Source organism: Chinchilla lanigera, unplaced genomic scaffold, assembly GCF_000276665.1.
Source record: "Chinchilla lanigera isolate Chin_1 unplaced genomic scaffold, ChiLan1.0 scaffold00009, whole genome shotgun sequence".
NCBI lineage: Eukaryota > Metazoa > Chordata > Mammalia > Rodentia > Chinchillidae > Chinchilla > Chinchilla lanigera.
In genome coordinates, this window is record NW_004955410.1 from 3,133,738 (window position 1) to 3,156,865 (window position 23,128).

Genomic DNA, 23,128 nt, shown 5'->3' on the forward strand with positions numbered 1-23,128 from the left:
CTGCCTGTTTCTAAATATTGTCACCTTGAGCAGAGTTCACTTTAGTAAGCTCAATGATCACATGTTCAAATACTCACACTTTTGCTTTGTGATATAAAGCAAATATTTCAGTCCTAAATTCTTTTTTCCACATGCATATAATATTACCCCAATGCTATTTGGTGTATTATTGAGTATTTTTATAAACATATATGCATTACCTCATTTAATCCCCCAAAACTCATGTGATGGGTTCTCCATATTTCAGAAATTAAGAAGTTGACTGTTTATTCAAGGTCAAATAACTTGTGTTTAGGTAAATGGAGATTTTCCTTTGCATATTCTTTCTCCTCAGGTATTAGCCACCTTTCTTTAATGCTGTCCGTAAACCAGCTAAGATACTACTATCCCCAGATTTCTATTCCTCAAAGCTGATCGACAGTTTCAACTGACCCACAAATTATGTGGCTTTTAATGGGACTTCTACCTACAATCTGTCATCAGTTGCAAAATATTTAATTTTACTAAAATTGAATATTCTTTATTTTTAAATGTTTATCTGCTTTCACCTGAAAAAATACGTGAAATAAAGCTTGTAGAATTCGCAGTTTACTGTTGAAGTCTCGTTCCTCCTTGCAGTTTTCCACTTGCACATCGTAAACATCACAGGATCATTTAATGCAGTAAGACTCCTATCTGTGTCTAATGGATTCCTGAGAACTTGAATTTATACTGCAACAATTTGGTATAAAATGCTGTATATCACTCTCTAAATTGTGTGATAGGTGAATTATTCATTTTAAATTTGAACACCCAGTCCTTCATCAGCCCATCCCCATAGGCATAAAGAAATTGAGTTTCTGTTAAATATATATACTTTAAATTCTATTTCTAAAATGTTTGTATTTAGCTCAGATTGGATTTATTCAGCATCTTGTGCATTTATGAGTGAAAAATATTGAGATTGGATCTGCTTTTTAAAACTAATAGTGAAAGGTGAAAATTTGGTGAATTACAAAAGGGAATTTTATCTTAAATTAGTAACTTAAACATGAGACTGTTAAGAGACTCTTTCCCCTGCATGACAGTGAAGGCTGCTCACTCAGATGTACTTCTGTCTTTAAGGAGAATAAATTGGTTGCTATTTTAGAATGAGCATATTTAGATTTTAAAATTCTGTCTTGTTAATTATAACAGAGCATGTTTTTCATTTATTTTGGTGCATATTTAAGTATCTATCTGAGAAGAAAGCTGTTACACATCATATATGAATGAAGCCATCTGCAAGCGGGTACGAATAACACTCTTACTCTGAGTTCTGTAAGTCTTAAGTTCTGATGAGAGGTAATGACAAATTTCAAAACCATTGTAAGCTATAATCTGGTATCTGATGCCAGTGATCCTTTCAAAATTACTATGCAGTAGTGATGGTTTTTCTCCTTCATCCTTCTTAAATATAGTTGTAACATCATTCATGACTAAGTAATTCTAACAAAGATTTATATGTATTAAATGATTTTTCTACATATAATGTATTGGTAATCATGATATGAAAGTATTTGAGAAATAAATACACATTTGATTCACCTTTTGTTTTCTTTTCTGCGAAAGGTAACACTAAAATGAATAGTCTTTTCTAATCTTAATAGACTATATTTGAAAAACATGTAAAAAGTATATATGAGAGGGGCTGGGGATTTAGCTCAGCGGCAAAAGCGCCTGCCTGGCAAGCACAAGGTCGTGAGTTCAGTTCCTGGTACCGGAGAAAAACCAAAAAAAAAAAAAAAAAAAAAAAAAAAAAGTATATATGAGAATGAACACACAACACAGTATTATTATATCTAACTTTGAGTATCTGATTGAATTTCAGAGTGATTTTTAAGGAAACACTCTGGACACGAGACATTTGTAATAAGTAAAATATCTCAACTTTTTTCTCTTAACCATTCATAAAGTGGAGCACGCCTTTCACCTTTTTCTGTTTGGTTTATCATAACTTTGGTACTTAGTAAACTGTGCAGCCTTGAATTCACGTTGGTTATTGCCACACGGATGGAGAATTTTGAAGATGTGTGCTAATACTTATTCCCGAGCCATTGCGAGTCTGTGGAAGAAGTGCAGCGAGTAAAGAGACAGAGACACAGTCTGGTCTGTTCAGCATTTGCCCTTGTCCATAGGGTGGTACCAGTGCCCAGCCCTAACCCCAGTCCAACTGAATATTAACACATATGGTGTCCCAGTTAATTGGCTGCTTGGAACCACTGCCCACCAGGTGGCTGTCACACTGTAATTCTGTGTTGGCCTCAGGTCAAGTCTTTCTAAAGCTTGAACAGAATTAAACATCAGGACAGTTGACTTGAAGGATGCTCAGTCCACGCTGTCTTTTGATCATCTGCAATGTACTCTTGGATGGAAGCAGAACATCAGAGCATTCGGGTATTACATCTTGCCGGCCCCACCTCTGTGCCGTTTTCATTGCTCTTCATGAGCTGAACTTTGACTCTGAGCCATCCCCCTTCATGGAGCACATTTCAGGAAACAGTTATGTGTGGGTCAGTAGGTGCTCTCTCTGCTGACTCTTTTCTGCTGTCCTACCACCACGAGTCCAATTAAACAGTTCAATTAGTATTTCCCTATAGTTACTATAGGGAAAAATTTCTGGTCTGAGTGGTTGGACCTAAAACGGAAACAATAATTGTGGTATCACTTCAACTTTACCAATAGAAACTGTATTCATTTTGCACTTGATTTTAGGCAAAACTCTAAAAATATTTATAATGTGATGCACATTGTCTATGCATGGATTGTTTCCAGATCAGATACAATTAATTTTACCATTAAAAATAACACCCGTCCAATGATCAGGCTCCACCACAGCCGCAGAAGTAACAGGAAGCAGGCATACGCATTAATGAAAGACAGGTTTTCCTAGAGCTGGAGGATGCAAGAGGTTATGATATCCCAAATTAACACCACCAAAAACAAGGCTAAGTATGACTAAGTGAGCAAAACCTTTAGCTCACTTGGGTACACTGTTAGGTAACAAACAAACAAGCACATTAGCAAAACAACTAGGACTGAAGCCGTAGGAAGGGCCTTGTCAGATGGCTTCTCAAGGTTGTGAACAGTAAGGGCAGTGTCTGGAGTTATGCTGCAGGTCTCTCCAAGGCGTGTGACCACAGTGCTGATTGCATTTGTTTCCCCTTTAATGCATTTTATCCTCTACAGAACACAGAACCACACCCTACATTCGACATAAATTGGGGAGAATGAGCAGTTTTTGCCTTATGGTATAGGAATTAAAGTCATGTCATAATAGTTCAATGTAATGATTGTTAATAAGAGGTTATGATCTTAATATCTGAGAAGGGGTGGCATAGAGTGAAGTACCCTTTGGAGACAGAAGGAGAATTTTCACACGGGATAAACAAACTTCGTGATAAATGTAGTGCTAGTATTGAGACTAATTTCTTTCCAAAACTAAATTTTATATTAACATAGTCATCATCATGTGTTAGGTTTGTGGATGGAATGAGATTATTAAGGCAAAGCAACATATTTTAAGTCCCAATAGAATGCCAAATAGAACTATATTCTACTTAGTCTCAGTGTGTCAGTTTTCCTGGTTGTAATTTTTTTTCTGGTAGCAGCCCAGTTTTATTCATGCTCTAAGTAGGCCTATTCATTCTAAGATGATAACATCTTCAGGGTTTTTAGAACTGATGCAGTGAGATTATCTTTATTTTCTTGCATAAAGTAAAAGAACATATTGCTCAAGTACATTTGCAAAATAATCTTCTGAAATAAGCATTGATTGTATCCTTGGCAAGAGGGTTTTCTTTATTTTACTATTTTTCTCAAGACCTCTTTCATATGTGCCAACATGATAATTTAATAAACATTATTTATTCTAAATAAATAATATATCCTGTAATATGTACACATATAAATGTAAATAATTATATATACTTATAATTTTGGCTAATTGCATTAAAATATAGTTCATCTGGATCCAAAAATTATATTAAGGTCATTCTATTCTTATTTAACACATTGTAACATATATTCCATTTCTTTTTCAGTATTTCTAATTCTTAAAAAAATCAGAAGATGAAGTAATGCTGCTATGAAATGTATTTCCATCAGCAAACCCAGAGGATATATATAAAAATATCTTTTAAGGGGCTGGGGATTTAGTTCAGTGGCAAAGTGCCTTCCTGTCAAGTGCAAGGTCATGAGTTCAATTCCTGATACCGGAAGAAAAGCAAAAAAAAAAAAAAAAAACTTTTAAAAGCCCATATACATTTACAAAGAAAATATTTATTGATTTAAATTTATTTTTAATTGGTACATAAAAGTATAAATGTTTTACTTGTGAATGGGGCCCATGTGATGTTTTAAACTATGTATACATGATGTAATGTTTAAATCAGGTTAAGCATATAGATCTTGTAACATTTTTATCATTTTTATGGTGAAATATTCTAAATTATTTTGCTTAGCGGTCTTTGGGGTTTTCCATATGGAAGATAATGTCTTCTACAAATAGTAACAACTTGATTTCTTCACTTCCCATTTGCCTTTTATTTCTTTCTCTTCCCTGTTTTCTCTGGCTAAAATTTCCAACACTGAACTGAATAAAAGTGGTGAACATGAGCATTAGAATTGTTCCAGCTCCTAAAGACCTTTCAGGTTTTCAACTTAATTATAATTTTATCTGTGGCCTTTATTATATTGTGATGTATTCCTTCGATGCCTGCTTGGTTCATATTTTTTTATAATGAAGAAATGTTGAGTTTTACCGAATGACTTTTCTGCATCTGTTGAGATGGTTCTAGAATTTTTGTTCTTCCCTCCATTAATGTGTAGGATTGTGTTCACTGATTGGTGAGTGTTGAACCATCCTCACATTCTTGGAATAAAACCCACTGGATCATAATAAATGTTTCCAGCATGCTTTGGGGTTTGGTTTATTAAATTAAAATAATTATCTCCTAGGATATTGGCCTGAATTTTTTTTTTTAATTTTGTTCTTGTCTGCTTTTGGGGTAATGCTGTCTTTATAGGGTATGTTTGGGAGAATTCTCTCATCTTCAATTTTTCAATGATTTTTAAAAAATGCCATTCTTCTTTAGCTATGTGATATAACTCAGCAGCTCAGCTATTGATTCACTTTCTGTTATCAGGTCATGTGTTTATGATACAGTTGTAGCTATATGCATGTGTCCAGGCATTTGTCCATTTCTTCTAAGTTATCAAATTTGTTGACCTATGATCACAGATTACATCATAATCTGTGACTATCTTCTGCATTTCTGTGGAGTTGGTTGTTAAGTTTTCCTTTTCGTCTCTGATTCTATTTGTGAATTTTCTGTTTCCTAGTCCAGCTTACTGTTTCTCAGTTTTATCTTTTGGAAGAAATACTTCCTCATTTTGTTTATGTTTTTACTCTTTTTTTCTGATCTGAGCTTCATTATTTTTTTCCTTCTACTAACTTCTGGTTTGTTTTATTCTTGTTTTTCTAATTTCTTATGATTTTTCAATAGTTATTTCAGATCTTTTTGTTTTATTCATACAGGTATTGATTTTTGAGAAGGTTCCCTTTCAATAATGGTTTTGTTGTATTCCATAGATTTGGGTGTGTTTTGTGCATTAGCTTTCCACCACTGTGAAAAATACCTAAAAGATTTGGCTTAAAAGGAGAAAAGATTTCTTTCCTCCATGGTTTTGGAAATTGCAGTCTGTGATCCATTGGGTCCATTACATTGGGCCTGTGGTGGCATATCGCGGTGGGAACATGTGGAAGAGTGAAAGCATTCTCCCAGGGAAGTACCTGAGGGAGGGAGCGGGGGCTCAGGTCCCACTGTCCCCTTCGTAAATATACCACCAGTGACCTGGCATTCCCCTACTAGCCCCTGCCTCTTCATGCCATCCTCAGAGTCCCATGGTATCAACTGTTCTAGTATTGCTCAAAGTATAAGTCTCAAGTCTCCTCTGAGATTCAAGGCAAACAAATTATGAACCCCTACAGAAATCGAAAAGATAGTTGCATACTTCTAAAGTACAGTGTAGAAAAGCACAGTATGTATGTTCACATTTAGGAAAGAAAAAGAAAATAACAAGAAAAGGTTAGACCAAAGCAAGACCAAAACTAAGCAGGGCAAACCTTCCATTTCACAGATCCATTTCCAAGATGTACCCTCTAAGTGACTTGCTTGCTAAGTTCTGGGTGAGCAGGACACCACAGAATTCTCTTCACAAAGGAAACCTGTGCAACAGGTTTGCAGTGTTATATATATTGGAAGCTTTAATTGGTGGGTCCTGCTGATTCCTAAGGTCCTCACAAAGCATCTTTCATTGTCTGGGTATAAAGCACTTGTCTTATTTCTGTGGGTTCTAATCATTGTGCCCTTCATAGCAGTACTCATCTTGGTAGCACCTTCAGAAGTGCTCCTTCTCAGATGAATGGCTGTGTCTATGGAGAGATGATTGCTGGAGACTTGTACTTGCCATCTTGTTACATCCCAAAATTTTGTTTTTCAAGCCAACTCTTTTGTTATTATAGAAAAATAATTTTAAAAACTGGATCAAATGCTAATTGTATTATACATACAGGATAAACTCCCTCCAGAAATCAAAGAATAATTTTAGAATTGTCTTAAAACTGGACAATGTAAAATGAGTATAAAATTCTCTAATGATTAATAAGTATTTTCCTATAAAAACCAAGAAATTCTTTATATTCAGTGTGAATAAATAATAATGATAACCTGGATTAAGAGTATGTTTTTTAAATGAGGATAAAGTAAGTTAAATGCTTTGAATGTATAAACATGTTTATAGATTACCAGATAACTTTTACCTTGCTGTTTTCCACAAGTTATCAAAGCATTAATTTTATTATTCTGGTTAGGTAGGTGATAAAATTAAAATACAAATGGATTAGCTATTAAAAGCCTCATATATGATAAAGTTACATTGATTATTTCATTAAAATTTATAGTTAGCACATCATATATATAATTAATCATATACAATTAACCATAAAGATTAATGGTGGACCCTAACCCTAGAATATTGCAGTTAATATATACTGAATTTTGAAGAATGTATCAGAATATTTATAGTATAATGCCTTATTAAAATATGTCCAAAATGTTTCATGTCCTAATTCATGAGTAGCTGCACAATGGATAGTGTTATGTTTATAAATGCATATCTCGGTGTTCAATAACCAGTCCACATTAATAATCACTCAGTATATACTTAAAGCTAAATACTAAACTTGCATCTTATCTTCCTTTTTAAAACCATGACAACTGCAATAGTGCAAGATCTAAGTAGTTTTTAACTTGGTCCTTAGGGTAAGTAGAGCAGTGAAGGAGGTAAAGAAAGGCAGACTGCAGTTAGTGAGCGTGCTGTCTGTTTTGGCCAGCATTCCTCTTTTGTGCCCTGGTCTCTGGCACAGTGCGTTTCTGGCTACATTTGCCTGGCTGTGGAGCACTTCCTCTCTGACTCACCAGCATGAGTTCTCACCTTCCTCAGTGATCACTTCCCTCATGTGCCCCACATTTTGGGAAGTATATCCTCTGAACATCCAGAACATTTTCACTTTATATATGGATAGTAAGACTATTTTTTTTTGCTGCTAGGCCCTGACACTCACTGTAGTAGGTACTTCATCCTTATTATCAATTAAGTCTCTGGTGAAACTAGATGGAATGCGTAAGTTACTTGAATGAGTTGTACAATGAGATATTTCAGTAGCTTCTCCAGGAGTGAGGATTTCTACATATGCATTGATATACAAAGCATACAAAATGTTCTAATTTTGTATTTAGATTTAATCTTTCCATTTTAAGTTAGGAGAAAAGCAAGAAAGGAAAACTACTGAGCCTCATTATGAAGTACTTGGTCTATACAAAATCTAATTTTTAATACTGTATAAGGAAAAGAGACACACACAAATAAATTTATACTTTATAATCTGATGTTGTTCAAAGTGATATTCCACCATGAAACTTGAATGTGATTCTGGAATTTCTTTTAATTTTTGTGTTTAGATTCTTTCACTCCTCACATAAAGATGGAGCAATATAATATGCATCATAACTCATTTTTAAATGTAGATACTTATTTAATAACAAAGGAAACATTTATTGCCAATTCTGCAGGCCTCTAGAGAAAAATCAAAATAATCCTTGTAAAGATGAGAGAAACAAATTAGAAGACTAAAAAGGAAATAATATAGACAGAATATTCAATTCATTTGTTAAAAAGATATCTGCCTACTTTTTTGAAATATATGTCACTTAGCCTCATTGGAATATTTGATAATGTGCTTATCACTTCCTTGAAAGTTTCATGTACTGGTTTTCCACCAAATGATGCTACTGAGTGTGCTTTGCTGCTTCTTGTTCAGTGGAGCACTTCTCCAAGAACATGCCCTCTCTTCTCTTCTTTTGCAATCATCTCTGGAAAATCACACCTCTAACTCTGTCTTAGGTATTTGCTCTATTCTTGAAAATCTGAATCTACAGCTGTGGTCTTACATCAACAGTCTACCACTTTTTAACTGTGGATACTAAGCAGGATATTACTTTTTAGTTTCTATATTTCAGGTTTTTAAAATCTGTATAATGAACATAATTATAGAAAGTCTAGGCATGTTGTAAGAATTAAACAAGATAAGCATATTCACAGGGCTCTTTAACTCAACATATTCCTCCCCCTCTTACCCCCAGGACCTGTTCCTCATCTATTTTTATATCACCATATTCCCTGTAAAGTAGAACTTTTTAATCTCGGTGATGTCAGTTCCATCGCTGAGTTTCTCCTACTGCTACCCTAGTCATCTATACAAACTCCATTACTCATTCAGGGAAAACTTGTCCTGTTCAAGTTCAGCCAGCCTAGGGAGGAAGTTACATGCTAATGGAAACCACCTATGTGGTAATGACTCAAATTCTATTTTATACTTCTATTTTTTAAAGCCCGGTGCACTGTGTATGCTTTTATGGGTACTTTTTTAACATCAGGTTCTACTCCAAATGACAGATTCACTCATCCTGTGGGCAGGTAGACAGGCCTGAGCTATGGGCCAGTCTAGGGTGATTCAGCTGGTACACTGCCTCTGTCTGGCAGCAGTTTTTCTCCTACATCACAGGCTTCTGGGCACTCTACTCTTAAGCTGTGCTTACAAAAACAAGATAGCACAGAACTCAACATGTATTTCAGTATTATAAAAATAATATGTATTAAATATGTATTAAAATAATAGCAAAGAACAAAGGTCTAACAATAGAAAATTAAGACCATGGCTTTACTTGATGATCTATAACAGGCCATTACAGAGAATGGCACCTGTTCATCTCTGACATCTCTGATATACTCAGTGATATTCACAGTGTTCGCTTCCACAAGGAATTATGTGTGTGTGGATCTTCCTCTCTTCTTATTTTAAGTTTCATTTGTGATTGAAAGATACATGTGTAAGTCGTATAGTGTGATGTTTTGATACATGTACACATTGTGGAGTCATCAAATAATGCTTATCAACATACCCTTTACCCAGTATGTCCAGATTATTTAGATGACTGGAATATCTCACCATAACTAGCCACTGTAGGCATGCCACGGTGATAGAACGCGTCCTGTTTCTCTGAATTGAGTACACTTTCTTTGCAAGCAACTTAAGATTGGAGTTGTTGGAGTTACTTTGCACACCCACCAACAGTCATGTGGACAGAGTGTGAAAAGCCACCGTCGCCTGTAACAACTGACTGGGGCCCGTGTCCCCTGGATTTCTGAGGAGCAGATGTATTAGGAGGTACAGACTGTGGAGAAGGGCTCGCTGTACCGACCCGACTGTGTATCATCATGAGCGCTGGGTCAGCCACTGCTGGGGGAGACCACTGGAGTCTGAAGTTCCAAGGGCAGGCAGAGGACAAGAGGGCAAATGTAAAGCAGGGACCGTAGAACGAACTGGAGTCCGTGAGGCTGGTCAGAGCCCCTGCACCTCTCCGCACTGCCGGCCTCACAGCTGCTGGGGAGCTGCAGGGAACCCAGAGCAGTGTGGGGCTGGCTGCCGCCCCGAGCCGGTCAGTGGAGCGGCACTGCTGACCCGTCCAGACTTTCCGGGCTTCCTAGAGTAGCACGTGCTGCTTTGGCCTGTGACGGCTCATGCCGCGAGTCACATGCACAAGCCAACGCAGCCCACTCGGGGGCAGTGCTTTGGGAGACTCAGTTCATGCTGGAGGAGTTTACCCTTGCAAGGCCGGCACATGGGGCGCAGGGCGTGGTGCCTGCCCACTCCCGGCCTCCCGTGTCCACTTCTAGCCGCCGATGTCCACTCCCTGCCTCCCGTGTCCACTCCCGGCCTCCCGTGTCCACTCCGCGCCACCCTGTGTCCACTCCCTGCCGCCTGTGTCCACTCTCGGTCACCTGTGTTCACCCCCATCCCTGCCTGCACACCCCCCTCAGCTCTGCAGCCTCCCTCAGGGAGACAGCTCTGCTCCTGGTCTTAAGACCACACGCTGCTTCCCTTTAAAAGTGGCATCAGCTTTCATTTATCCTATGAAATGTTCCATAAATCCTATTTAACTGCACGGTGCTTTAAATAATCTTTCAAATACATATGGATTTATACTTGTAACAAAAATAAAGTCCCCTGTGGTGTAACATATGTTAGAATCTCTAAAATAAATATTGTTTTAAAATTCAATCACTCATTGCTTGTAATGCTGAGGAGTGATTAAGCAAAGCTTCAGAGGGGTGTTTGGGGCTTGATGTAATTATACAAAATCAATACACAGCTCTTATAATTAGGATATAACAAAATGCAATTCTACCAGAGCTGAGGGATGAGAACTTATTAAATATTAGAAACTTAAAGCCAAGGTAACGTGATTCACATTTAAATGTATGACACTTTAAAACTATAAGCGTGAACATAATATATTAAATATATACAGTGTGATAATGTATAATATATTACATATATAATATATAGTATCTATAACATAATATATATGTATATGGCCTGAATGTTTGTGTACCCCTAAAATTTTAAGTTGCAGCCCTAGCCCCCATGGAGATGAGTATTAGGAACTGGGGTTAGGAGGACTGATCCTATCATAGGGAGAAGCTCTATGGGTTTGATTCCTGCTCTTCTGAGGAGGCTCAAGGGGGCTACCTAATTCAGCTAGAACACAGCAGTCACAGTGTGGGCTCAACAAAGATACCCGATCCCGTAGCACCTTGGACCTTGGACCTCCCCGTTAGCAGAAGTGTGAAAAATAGACTTCTGTGTATCAGCCTCGCAGTTTATGGCATTCTGCCATAGTAGCCTAAGGGGTTTAAGACCAGCTATATCTTATAAAAGGAAGCCAAACCCACAATTCTCTTCAGCTAGTTCTATCACAATTGTTTGATTGTAATGATACATAGGTATTTTACTTAATTTGGGTGTGGATTTATATGTTATTAATATAATGATACTAAAACATCCAACACTCTAAGATTTCTTTATTTAGGAAAACATACATAAATTGTGATAGGAAAGAAGTTATGATTACAATTAAGCCAAAGAAAAGTGGACACAAATGAATAGCAACCAAGAGCATGAGATTGTATTCTAAGCATAGTTTTAATCTCTTGTCGCAATATGCGTGCTTTAGTTGGCATGTTGCTATTTACAGAAATGTTTCTTGGTTAGCAGAAACCTAATGAGAGAGGCAAAGTGAGTTCATTTGGGTATGGGGAGGGGGAGTCTCAAAGGACTACACATGCACAGTGAAGGAGAGAGGGGTACAGGCGCCTGGCCACTGACCAGCCTAGACCCAGGAATGAGATTCCCGTGCAAGCTTCTAACAGTATTCCATTTCTGTTCGGCTTTATTATTGATCCCTACCTTTTACACTTAGTAATTCCAGTGAAACATTTGTGTACCAGTGGATTTAATAGCTAAATCTATTTATTATTTCTCAATTTTTCCTGCATGTGTTAACATTGTAACACAGTGGTGCCTCAGTTCACAAACTTAATTTGTTTTATGATTTTGGAGACGATGGCCACATTTGTGTTTGTGTGGGAAAGGTGATCATCCACTTGTTTGCAAACCAAAGCATCCATGAACCGAAGTAACACTATACATTTTTATATAATTCTATTTCCACAAACGAGCAATTTCATTTGTTTTGTTTGTTTGTTTGGGGCTTTTTTGGTACTGGGAATCGAACTTAGGGCCTCACGCTTGCCAGGCAGGTACTGTGCTACTGAGGTAAATCCCCAGCCCATAGGAGCAATTTTGAAAGACAGCCAGTCATTCTATTTTATATTGTGGACATGAGTTATGCTTACAGTAATGAGCATAAAGGGAACACAAATATGAAGGAAGCCACACACTCTGATTGTTGAAAGAAATGAAACAGCAAAAGGGCCTCACACACAATCTGTCCATCTTGAGGAGGGACGGGGAGAACAGGGGACTCACAGAGCTCTGAGCTCTCAGAAACAGCTCGCCCACACAGCACAGACTCCTAACACCCTGACTTTATAGTCTAAACCACTGAATACATAGTACAGAACAAGTGTGTCAGCTGAAAATTCAGTCTGTCCTTCTAGAAATAACAAAAGGGAATATATTTATTTACTTTTGGGGCAGTGAAGACTGAATCCAGAGACTTTGCCCTGAGCTGCATCTCCCACCCTTTTCAGACAGGGAGAGTCTTGCTGAGTTGTTACATTGCCCATAGTAGACCCTAACTTGCAGTCCTCCTGCCTCGGCCTGCCAGAGTGCTGGGATTACATGCATACACCACCATACCCACTAAGGGAATACATTTATAAGTAGAAAAACCAATGGTTAGGATGTCATGTTGAATTCTAAGGATACATGGATCTAATATAAATAGAACACTGTATTGCGATACTAGTAAATGGCATTGATACAAATGAGAATTCACGGGTAACATCATGCCCCACTTTATGTGTCAATCAATAATTGAAATCAATAAGCTGATTTTAATAAATTATCTGCTTAAACATCATTCTAAGTGATACTCAGATCAACAGACAATAAAATTTTTATTTCTAATTCTATGAATTTTTATTGTTGATTCAAAAGTTGTTTAGCAGGCAGGAATCTCAGTGATGCTATGGTACCAGTTCCTCTGACCGGTTATGGTCTGTCCTTTACATAATTTCAGATGGAGGCCCATAGTCATTGCTTTAATATTTCTATTTACAGAAGCTATGTAATAAGCTTCCAAATCAGTCTAGTTGTTCTTTTAATGAAAATTCATGTTGAAATTGCTAGTTGCAAGATTTGCAGACACAAATACAATTGCTCATGTATGTTTTGAGGCCATCACTTCCTTACCATTTTAAGTGGAAAGGCAAACTTACGGCCTGCTGCGGGTCTTATTATCGTACTTCAGAAATGACACTTAGAGAAGTAAATAAGCAGCCCTGAAGTTCTGAGATTTTTCCTTAATGGTATCGTTGCCATGGTTACAGCTGAACTGTTATGTAAAGCAAATTGCTTATTGATGGAAGAAGGCTGAGTGGCACCGCAGTATCTCTTTCTGGTTTCCTTGCCTTCATTTCCCACTCTCCTCTTAAGATTAATGGATTTTTGGAGCATTGTTTTGTTTTGAACAAGCTTTGATCCTGTGATATTAAAATAAATGCATTTTATTAACATTGTACCAGCTGAAATTGAATATGTTCAAGTATGATGTGAGCAGCATAAAGTTGTATTTCATACACTCTATGTTTATCAGAATAGAGATGAATTTTTATATTTTACTTATTATTGTTAAAACAGTAAATAAAAATGTGGTTTGACACAAAAATCGTGTTTGTGTCATAGTATGGAGTATTCTGATAATATATTTAATAATAATATAGATGAAACATAAGCATTTATTATGTAAACATTTATAGTTGGGCCATTAAAGGATATTTATAATGGTATACTCAAAACAAAATTTATTTTAAAAATAGAAATAAAAAGGAAATGGGGTGTGAACAATGATAATGATGACTAGTATGGCTGTGAAAAAAGTCTCCTTAAGCATTTATAGTAGAGTAGCTCTTCAGAGTCTGTGTGTATATTTAATATATGTGATTGTCTCCATTGCTATCTTTTAAGAAAATATTTTAAAGATAAAAGTATAACTCATTCAATATTTAATTTTGAAGCAGGAAATGAATATTTATGTCTCATCATCATTACTGCTACAAAAGACGTAAAACTAAGTCTAGCTAACTATTTTCAGCAAAAATGTCATCTATATCACTGACATACACTGCGTTTTTGAGTCGTGTGAAAATATTGCCTGTGCGTTTCCTGGTTGAGCCTGGTTTAGGACTGTTACAGGCGCTCAGAGGAGAGACCGTGACGAATCAAAGTGAGTTATAATTTTATCTTTAAAATATTTTCTTAAAAAGATAGTGATGGAGACAATCATATATATTAAATATACACACAGACTCTGATGAACTACTCTTTATAAATGCTTAAAGAGACTTTTTTCACAGCCATACTAGTCATCATTATCCCTTTCTATTCTAGAAATAGAATTCCTCATTCGTTTCCCAGACACAATAATGCAGAAATATTTGGTATTATATTTGTTAAACAACATGAAATACTTGTAACTACAGATTATTTTAGATTGTTACAGAGTATTTCCAAGGTTAATTTTTGTTAAGCAATTTTTCTAATAATTTTATTTTTAACTAATGATGCCACGATAATGATAATGACCATTACTTTTCAAAACGAACTTTCTTGGAAATTCATTGTTGTTCTTTTTACTCATTGTCAGATATCTGATCAGTTTTCTCACACAATTTTTTATTTTACTTGACCTCTGCCTTCCCTCCAATAGTACCCTCTTCTCCCTTTTAATAAACAAAATTTAATTTACATATTTAAATAAGTATATGTTCTGTTGTGTGTTGTCTTTTTGTTTGTAATTCCTTAGTGACATTAAAAACTTCTTCTGCTTGCTGAATTGGGTGGCGTCCTACTTTGGGTTCCAGGGCTCCAGAAAGCAGATGCATGCAGGAGGCCAGCAGCTCAGCATTTCCACTGGCTGGTGAAGCCCTCGGTGTGACTTGCTGCACCCACCATGTCCTGCCATTGCTTCTTGTCATCGTGCTTGCTTCTTGCCTCTCGATTTACTGTCTATAGCATGGGTGTGTCATCACATTCTGGCAGGTCAATTGGAATACTGCAGGCCTAACACGTGTACAAGGAGTCAATTTCTTCTACAATGTTTCTGAAGTTTTTTTTTTTTTTTAATTTGGTAATAAATGCCATCTGAGAAAAAAATTCCACTTACTCTATTTTTACTAAATTACAAATTTGTTGTTTAAATTTCTATCTCTCTTCAGTAATTCTAGTGTTCCGATGCATTGCCTTTTTTCAAACATGTGCATATGACTTTCCTATACCCTGTCTTCTAACTTCATGACTGAATTCTGCTATGAACACAATGGCAAGGCCTTCATCCTATGTTAATGTCTTTTTGCCACTAAATATACTTTGCCTTTTGCCACTGCCTATAAATGTGTTTGAAATTGACAGTTCTGTTAAATAGTGGCAATAAATATTTTTGGCAAACATGAATTTCTTTTGCATTCATACCATGGTAATCTACCTATAAAGGCCAAATCTTAGAGGAAATCTGGTTAGAAATGGTATCTTCCCGCTTTGCATTGTAACACAGCTTTTGTTCTCTGTCCCTTTATTCATTCTATTGCACATTATGCTTGTTCTTGCTGATGCCCTTTTTCTTCTACTTAATAACAGGTTTCCCTAATGCAATAAGACTTGAGCACATACTTCCCAAATAACATATGTACCGATTAGATATAAATGTAATAGCTAAATGGATGAATTAGATTGTTTAAACAGAACAAATAAGTGAATGAATTAGATTGTCCTTATTTGACATAACAGGAACATCAGTTTTCAGATTAATTCTAGGTACAACTGGTCACAATGTAAAGCCAAAAGAATTACTCTTGGCCTTTTTATGTTATTCACAATGACAATCAATCATTCTTTCAAGGGACTTGGTGTAGTAACATCATGTTTAAAGTAACGGCAAAAAGTCAGTGACAAAAAAAATAGGTTTTTAAAGCTACTAGGTTTTATCGGTGGATGCAGATTTAAACATAGCATTAATTTCAGTTAGGCAATGAGGACCTTAGGATAACACCCTTTGTGTCAGTAAATTTAGCCTGTTGGCTCGTGTTCACATTGCAGACCTTGCTGATGTGACTATTGTTGCTTTTCAAGTGTGCCAGGCCTTATTTTAAATCCAAAAAATGAAGGATTTGATATGATACAGGACATTAAATGTTATACCTTTCACCTTCTGACCTAAATTTTAATGGGGTGACTATAATGGCTATACTGCCTTCCCATTACCGCTGTGCTTCATCTCTCAGCACAGCCTTCTTTAACAAAAAGCTATGCACAACTGTGGTATCATGCACCCGAGGTGGGGGAGATATAACTTAGTGTGAACAATTTGTCACCAATACTCAGGTGAAACAAACATGCTTTTCCAGTGGACAGAAATGTTCAGTGGCGTGAAACCTGTATCCCTGGTATGTCAAAAGCCCCCGCCTTTACTTGTCTTAGGGTGTGGCCTGACAAACGCATAACACACACCAGCAGACGCTTCGGAGAGCCCCTGTGCCACAGCACGGTGACACAGCCATCTGTGGCTGCTCTTGTTTTTAAAAATGTCAGGCTCTGAATGAAAATATCTTAAGATGTAGCCCCATCAAGTCATGGCTTTTAAAACCACAACGCAGATTAAGAGTGATTTTCCTTAGATATTATGGAGGTGCCTCCTTTGGGGACTGCTCAACACAGGAGCTTTTAGCAGCTGATGAGAGATCAAGTAATTTTTTTTCCATGGCTTGTGCACAAAATCACTCTGCATATGGGGAAGCTGCATTCCACTTCAGAAATTAAGGTAATTGCTACTGGATGATCATCCATACACACAAATAGAAAATGAACCCATAACACATCCCAGTGCTTTATGGGCAGCCTTTTACTGCAGTTAAAGAATTGACTTTGGCTTCACACTTTTCGATTAGCATATAAGAACTAGAATGGTTTACAGGTTGAGGAACAGTGACAGATATTTAGCAACATTGTAATGTCTGTGAAGAGATTGGAAGCTGAAGTAAGATATGAAACTTAGGCCTCTGATAGTATTTACAGTAGTAAGTGATTTTTCTCTCTATAAATAATTTAAGCTAAGTACCTAGAAAGAGTGAGCCAGTACAAAAAGGCAGTTTTCAGTCGAGCTTGTCAGAAGGCAGCGCACTTAGGGAGGCTCTGTCGCCTGCCTGATCCTCCACGCTCTGCACCCCAGAAGGGGCCTGCGCTGCGCTGCATGGTAGGAGGTAGGAAGCAGCTGCAGGTGCAGCCTGCGTTTCTTACTATTAAGATGAGCATAGTGTAGGGAGAAGCACAGCATGTATCAGTCAAGGAGAATTTCTGCAGTTCATTAGTCTGGCATTTTTTGTCCCCAAATGAGTGTGTGTTATAAACTTTCAGTTTTCTATCTTTACTTTGCAAAACTATCTGGAAGTTTAGCATAAAAAGGCTACTCTTCTTCCCCCAACCCTAGGATTCTGCTACAGTGCTCGTGTAGCTCCTAGAAAATTGCTTACTAAATTCCACTTCCATTGACTGGGTTCAAGTAACCATAGCTTATATACTACAGAGCCAGAGATAGGAGGAGATATGTTCCTCAGCAGACCGCAGAGTCTGGGAAAAAGTCACCAAAGAATTGGAGCCATGGAGTTCTTCTTGCTCAATTGCATGCCAAACAGTGATCAGTATTAAGAATGAAGTTATTGTCTTATTCTGGAAGCAAATAGAGAATTAAGCACAAGTGATTCTTGAAAACTCTACCTATACTAGTAAAGAGGTAGGAAATAATGGTCTAAATCCTGAAAGAACTTCTGATTAAAAGAAAATTATTAAATGTAATAGTGTTTGAATAAATTTATGATGAGAAAAATAGGATGAAAGATAGTATCATCCAGAATGAAAAGTAGTTTTATATGCTACAAATGGAAACTCTCTCCCCGTAGCCCCAGAGTTGGATACGTCTGTAGCGCCTCTCTTCTTTTCTTTCCTTTTCCTCTCTTTCCACCTTTCTCTTCCCTTTCCACTCCTTCCTTCTTTCTTTCCTCATTTATGGTGAGAGGGCGAATTCTTAGTCTCTAAAACTTCTCCCCAGTTTTAGATTTCAATCTTTTTGTAACTTCCTTCTTAAAATTTGATGTTTCATGGATTTAGAAAACCTCCATTTCCCATATAATATAAAATACAATGTAATAGTAAAAAAGCAACTAGGCATTGGCAATTTTTACCTTCTTAAATGCAGAGAAACAGAACCTGGATAATCTAATCAGTATTTTTGTTGCTGTTTGATTTGCAGATTCAAGAATGGCTGTGTTTAAATTGCCAAACTCAGAGAGCTATCTCAGGACAGCTCGGAGACATGGGCAGAATGCCACCTGCACCCTCTGGACCCAAAGTGTCCCCTGTGCCTGGCCTTGCAGAACCTCCGCCTCAGAAAGCAGCAGCTGCTGCTCAGGGAAAAGCGAAAAAGAAGGAAACAGAAGCAAAAACTGAGGCTGTAAAACCCACTCCAGAGAAAGTAAAAGAAACAGCTTCAAGTGAAAAGACTCCTAAGATTCCCTCAGACCTAAAACAAGAAGAGAGTAAACTCAAGGAAGACAAAGTTTCAACCCTTCCAGAAGAAAAGCCACTGTCCAAAGAGGAAAAGCCACTTTCGGAGGACAGAACGTTAACCACCAAAGAAAAGAAGCCGCTTCCTAAGGAAAAGGAGCCAGCCCTTGAAGAAGAAAGGCCAGCTCCTGAAGACAAAAAGTCATCCCCAGAAGCGGAAGCCCTGGGCCCAGAAGAGGAAGCAAAGCGTGAGACGGTTGAACCTCAAGTGCAAGTTGCCCAAGAGAAGTCCCGGGGCAGGGGTGCTCCCGAGACACCACAAAGGGAGAAGCAACCCCAGGCCCAGGTGGAAGCTTTGCCCCCTGGCCCAGCACAGACTTTACCCAAGGAGGAGGCCCAGACGACCAAGGCGAAGGGGCAGCCACAGGTAGCCGGCTCAGCAAAACCCGAACAGGCCGAACCTGGGAAGGAAAAAACAGTAAGTTGTTCTGCCTAACTTTGCAATCTTATGTCATGTGCTGATTCCTCCCTTAGTGCATGGATTACTCGGGAGAATACAGAGGTAAATGCCTTCACATAATGAATTACATTTTCAGAGAAGTGTGGTTTTATTTTTTTGCTAAATTCAAATAACACTGGCCTTTTGATAGCTTAATCAAGTGTACATACAAGTATAAAAACTCTCAATTGCATTGCTATCAAAGAATGTATCAAAATCGTATCAGAATAGTAATAAATTTCTTAAAGTTACTCTTTGATAGTATAGTATAGTAATAAATTTCTTAAAGTTACTCTTTTCTCCACAATGGACTTAAAAATCAGTATTTCCTTTTAACATAATGCGTTTTTCAATGTTTCTGTTTGCTTACCTTTTTAGTTTTGTGAGAAATAGACATTCCATCCCACTAGAAAGCCATTAGGATGTCATCAAGCCATTATGATGTCATCAAGCCATAAAGTGATGGTCAACAACAAAAAGAATGACTAACAGTGGAAATCACTGTAAACTTTGTAAAGGAGGTTATTTTAACATTTAGTGTGATTTTAACATTCTGATAGGAGTTTTGTTCAGAACATTTAATAGTAAGGATTATCTATAATGCAAGCATAATCTGGAAATATATATTTTTCTTTAATAGAAATTTTTAAGAGCATACTATTTCAAGTAATATTTGTTCATGCAATTGTATTATTGTTAGTGGAACTCTGATTTGTTGCAGCTACAATCTTGAATCATACATACTTGGATACTTTTAATTCAGAGATCAACAATTATTTTTAGGAAAATCAAATATTTTCGTAAAATTCCAACTATAAACTGTATTACAAGTTTGACTTAGTTGTTCCTATGATTTTATTTGTGTATAATTTTTCACATGATTACCACCCCATCTCTAGTAAATGATGCATCGCACATTAACTAAATCTTTGTCCTCGTTTTATGAGTGAGTTCTGTCAGTGTCCATAAAGGCAAATGTCCTGCCTGAAAATTTGAAATCTAAAGTACTCCACAGTCTGAATTGTTTTAAGTATTAATGTGGGGCACAAGTGGGAAATTCCAGCCCAGACCTTACGTGATAGGTGTCAGAACATAAACACATTAAAAACGGTGTGGAATTATTTCCAGCTTATGTGTATTTGTATGAGGTATACATGAAATGTAGGTGAATTTTATGCTTAGGCTAAGGTTCCATTCTCAGGTGGTTCATTAGATACATGTAAATATTCCAACATCTAAAAAAAGTCTGAAATCCTAAGTACTTCTGGTACCCAGAATTTTGGCTGAGAGATCCTCACCCTGTATTGTTTTATTTAGCAGTTGAATGTTTGTACTACTTTGCTGCTACATTATTGCACTGTAAAATATTCAGGAAGATTGAAAAATAAGTCAGTGAAATAAACTAAAGTGACAATTTTATTGTGTATTTAAATATAGGTACATATATGATTCACAATAAAATATGATTAGTAGTAATATTTCAGAGAAGCCATTATGCATTTTGGGTTTTTTTGTTGAAACACAGGATGGCCTTGAACTTACTATGTAACCCAGACTGCCCTCAAACTTGCAGCAATCCTCCTGCCTCAGCCTCCTGAGTGCTGGGATTACAGGCGTGTGCTACCACGCGTGGCTTCTTTATGCATCTTAATCTTGGTATAAAATTTTATATTACATCTCTTTGAAATTCAGCTTCAAAGTTAAGTTGCATGAACATTAAATTATTCTAGTGTGTTGTTTAGTTTTAAGGACTATGTGTAGCAGACACAGGATACCTCACCAAGTATATATGAGAAATTGAAGAAGTAAATCAAAGGTTGTACTCACAATCTTGATACCTGTTTTCAAAGTATAAAGTTGAACACCAATTATGAAAAAATGTGGAAATTCCACAAATATTAATATTCACTGACAGGTTTGTTCTTCATTTGGAAAATTTTTTAATGGATTACAATGTTCTAATGTTCTAGATATTTTAAAAGCTGGCATATGTCATTTTATGTAGCATAATCATGTGATGATTTCAAACTATCTTCCAAGAGCTATTTCCACACTGTAATTTTCTCTGAAAGATGGGTAGAGCTGAGATAATTTGTCCCTAAACACTTCCTGGGTAGTATACAGCTGATAATCGGCATTTACTTTCTGTCAAAGTATCTAATATGTGGAACATCACTGATAACCACTTTTTATCAAAAAGTTGGACTTGAGAATCCTTCTGTTTTTATTTTAAAAGGTTTAAATTTTATATTCTGCATTTTAAATACATTCACCATGCATTAATCAATAAACCTCTATAAAATAATCTTAGCTACTTCCTGCATTAGTATACCTTATAGTACTTCAGTAATATCCTGAGGCACTCCATCCAATCCTTGCCAACTTATAACTGATGCAGTAACTGACTTTCACATGCACTGCTATCTGTGAATTTATGTAATCTTTCCCTTTAACAAAAACAATTTATTAAAGAAGCCACTCTTCATTATTTTTAATATGCAGGGGAGGTTTTTTTTCAGTAAAATATGTATACTTTGATTAAACAAGTCCGTTAACATTGAGGCTATATCTTTATTGGTATACTTTTTTTTGGAATATTTTATTTTTTACATAGAGACAAGGAATATTATGCACTAAGTACATACCCATAATTTAATTCTATCACTACCAAACCATTCACTACTTATTTGTTCTAATAACTTTTCCACAGACCTTCCACTGTTATTTTCTTTTTTCTCCCAACATTTGCTGGCAAAGGAATGCAGTTTAAGTTGTCACCATATTATTTTCCACATTTTACTTTCATCATATTTCTATGACAAGAAAAACATTTCCTCAAAGAATGTCTTTTTTTATAATTGAGTAACAAAATTCAAGAGAAGATTTAAATATTTTAATTCAATTTAGTCAAAACTGATGAAGTACTGAAAAGCTTATTTGCTGAATATTACTGAAGTTTGTGGTGGTCTCATAAGGCACTGGCTCCAACTCCAAGGCACATCGTGTGTTTTGGTTGCCTTTCTGTATGTAATAATGGATGTAGAGCTAGATCTCAAATTGTTTCCTTGACAGTATCAAACATTTTTGCCCAACTTCGTGTCAGATTTGGCTTAATTTGTCATTATTTTTACCCTGTTATGTTTCTTATGAAAGTCCATTCACCATTTGAAAACATCTCAGCTTCCTTCATAAAGAATATGTGTTGCTTTATTAATTTTATCAACACATGATTCTTTTGCAGCTATATTTTGCCTACTCTGTACCCCTTATGGAAAGGTTGGTTTGATTAAAACTAGTAATAAAAGCCATAGGTATTTTAAACTGAACAGTGAGCTTGAATATATAAAGAGTCACATGAGATGGCTGTCTCTACCTCGCTGCTCCTTGGAGTCCGACTTCCAGGGTTTGCCCAGGATTTCTGTAGACCGTGTGACCTAACACCTAATAAGAAATGAGGCAATACTGGTGCTGATCTATTTAAGATATCGGGAAACTTCATTTTTTGTTTGGACTTTAAAACTTACAATAAAAACGTAAATATTTCCTTGTAGTCCTTCAGCCATTTGCCTAGCATGGATAGCCTCACCCCACAGTGGAGGTCCCGCCCCACAGTGGGAAGTCCTGCTGACTCAGCCTTCTCAGCCCTCTGCAGTCCGGGTCCAGTATAACTGGAAATAAAAACGAAACACTCATTGTTTGCGATTCCGAAACACAGAGAGAGCTGTCCCCCTGCCGCCCTGAACTCAGTCTCTGGTGTGCTGATGTGGCACCTTCACCTCACCTTACAAGACCCATGGGACTCCAGGCCACTGTCCTGGCCCCTCATCCACAAGTCCAGTGGCAGCCACTTATCTGACCACTGAAATGCCTACGTGGAGTAATTTTTAATCAGTTTTTTTTCAAAAATA

General features: G+C 36.8%; 1 protein-coding gene across 1 annotated transcript in view; it reads left to right on the forward strand.

Annotated features, from left to right (window-relative positions):
* Pclo (piccolo presynaptic cytomatrix protein) overlaps positions 1-23,128 on the forward strand; it is a gene marked incomplete at its 5' end in the record, with an annotated part of 335,712 nt that overhangs the window by 135,393 nt on the left and 177,191 nt on the right. Inside the window, 1 exon segment of the mRNA XM_013510507.1 lies at positions 18,468-19,199. Coding sequence (XP_013365961.1) covers positions 18,468-19,199 — 732 coding nt within the window.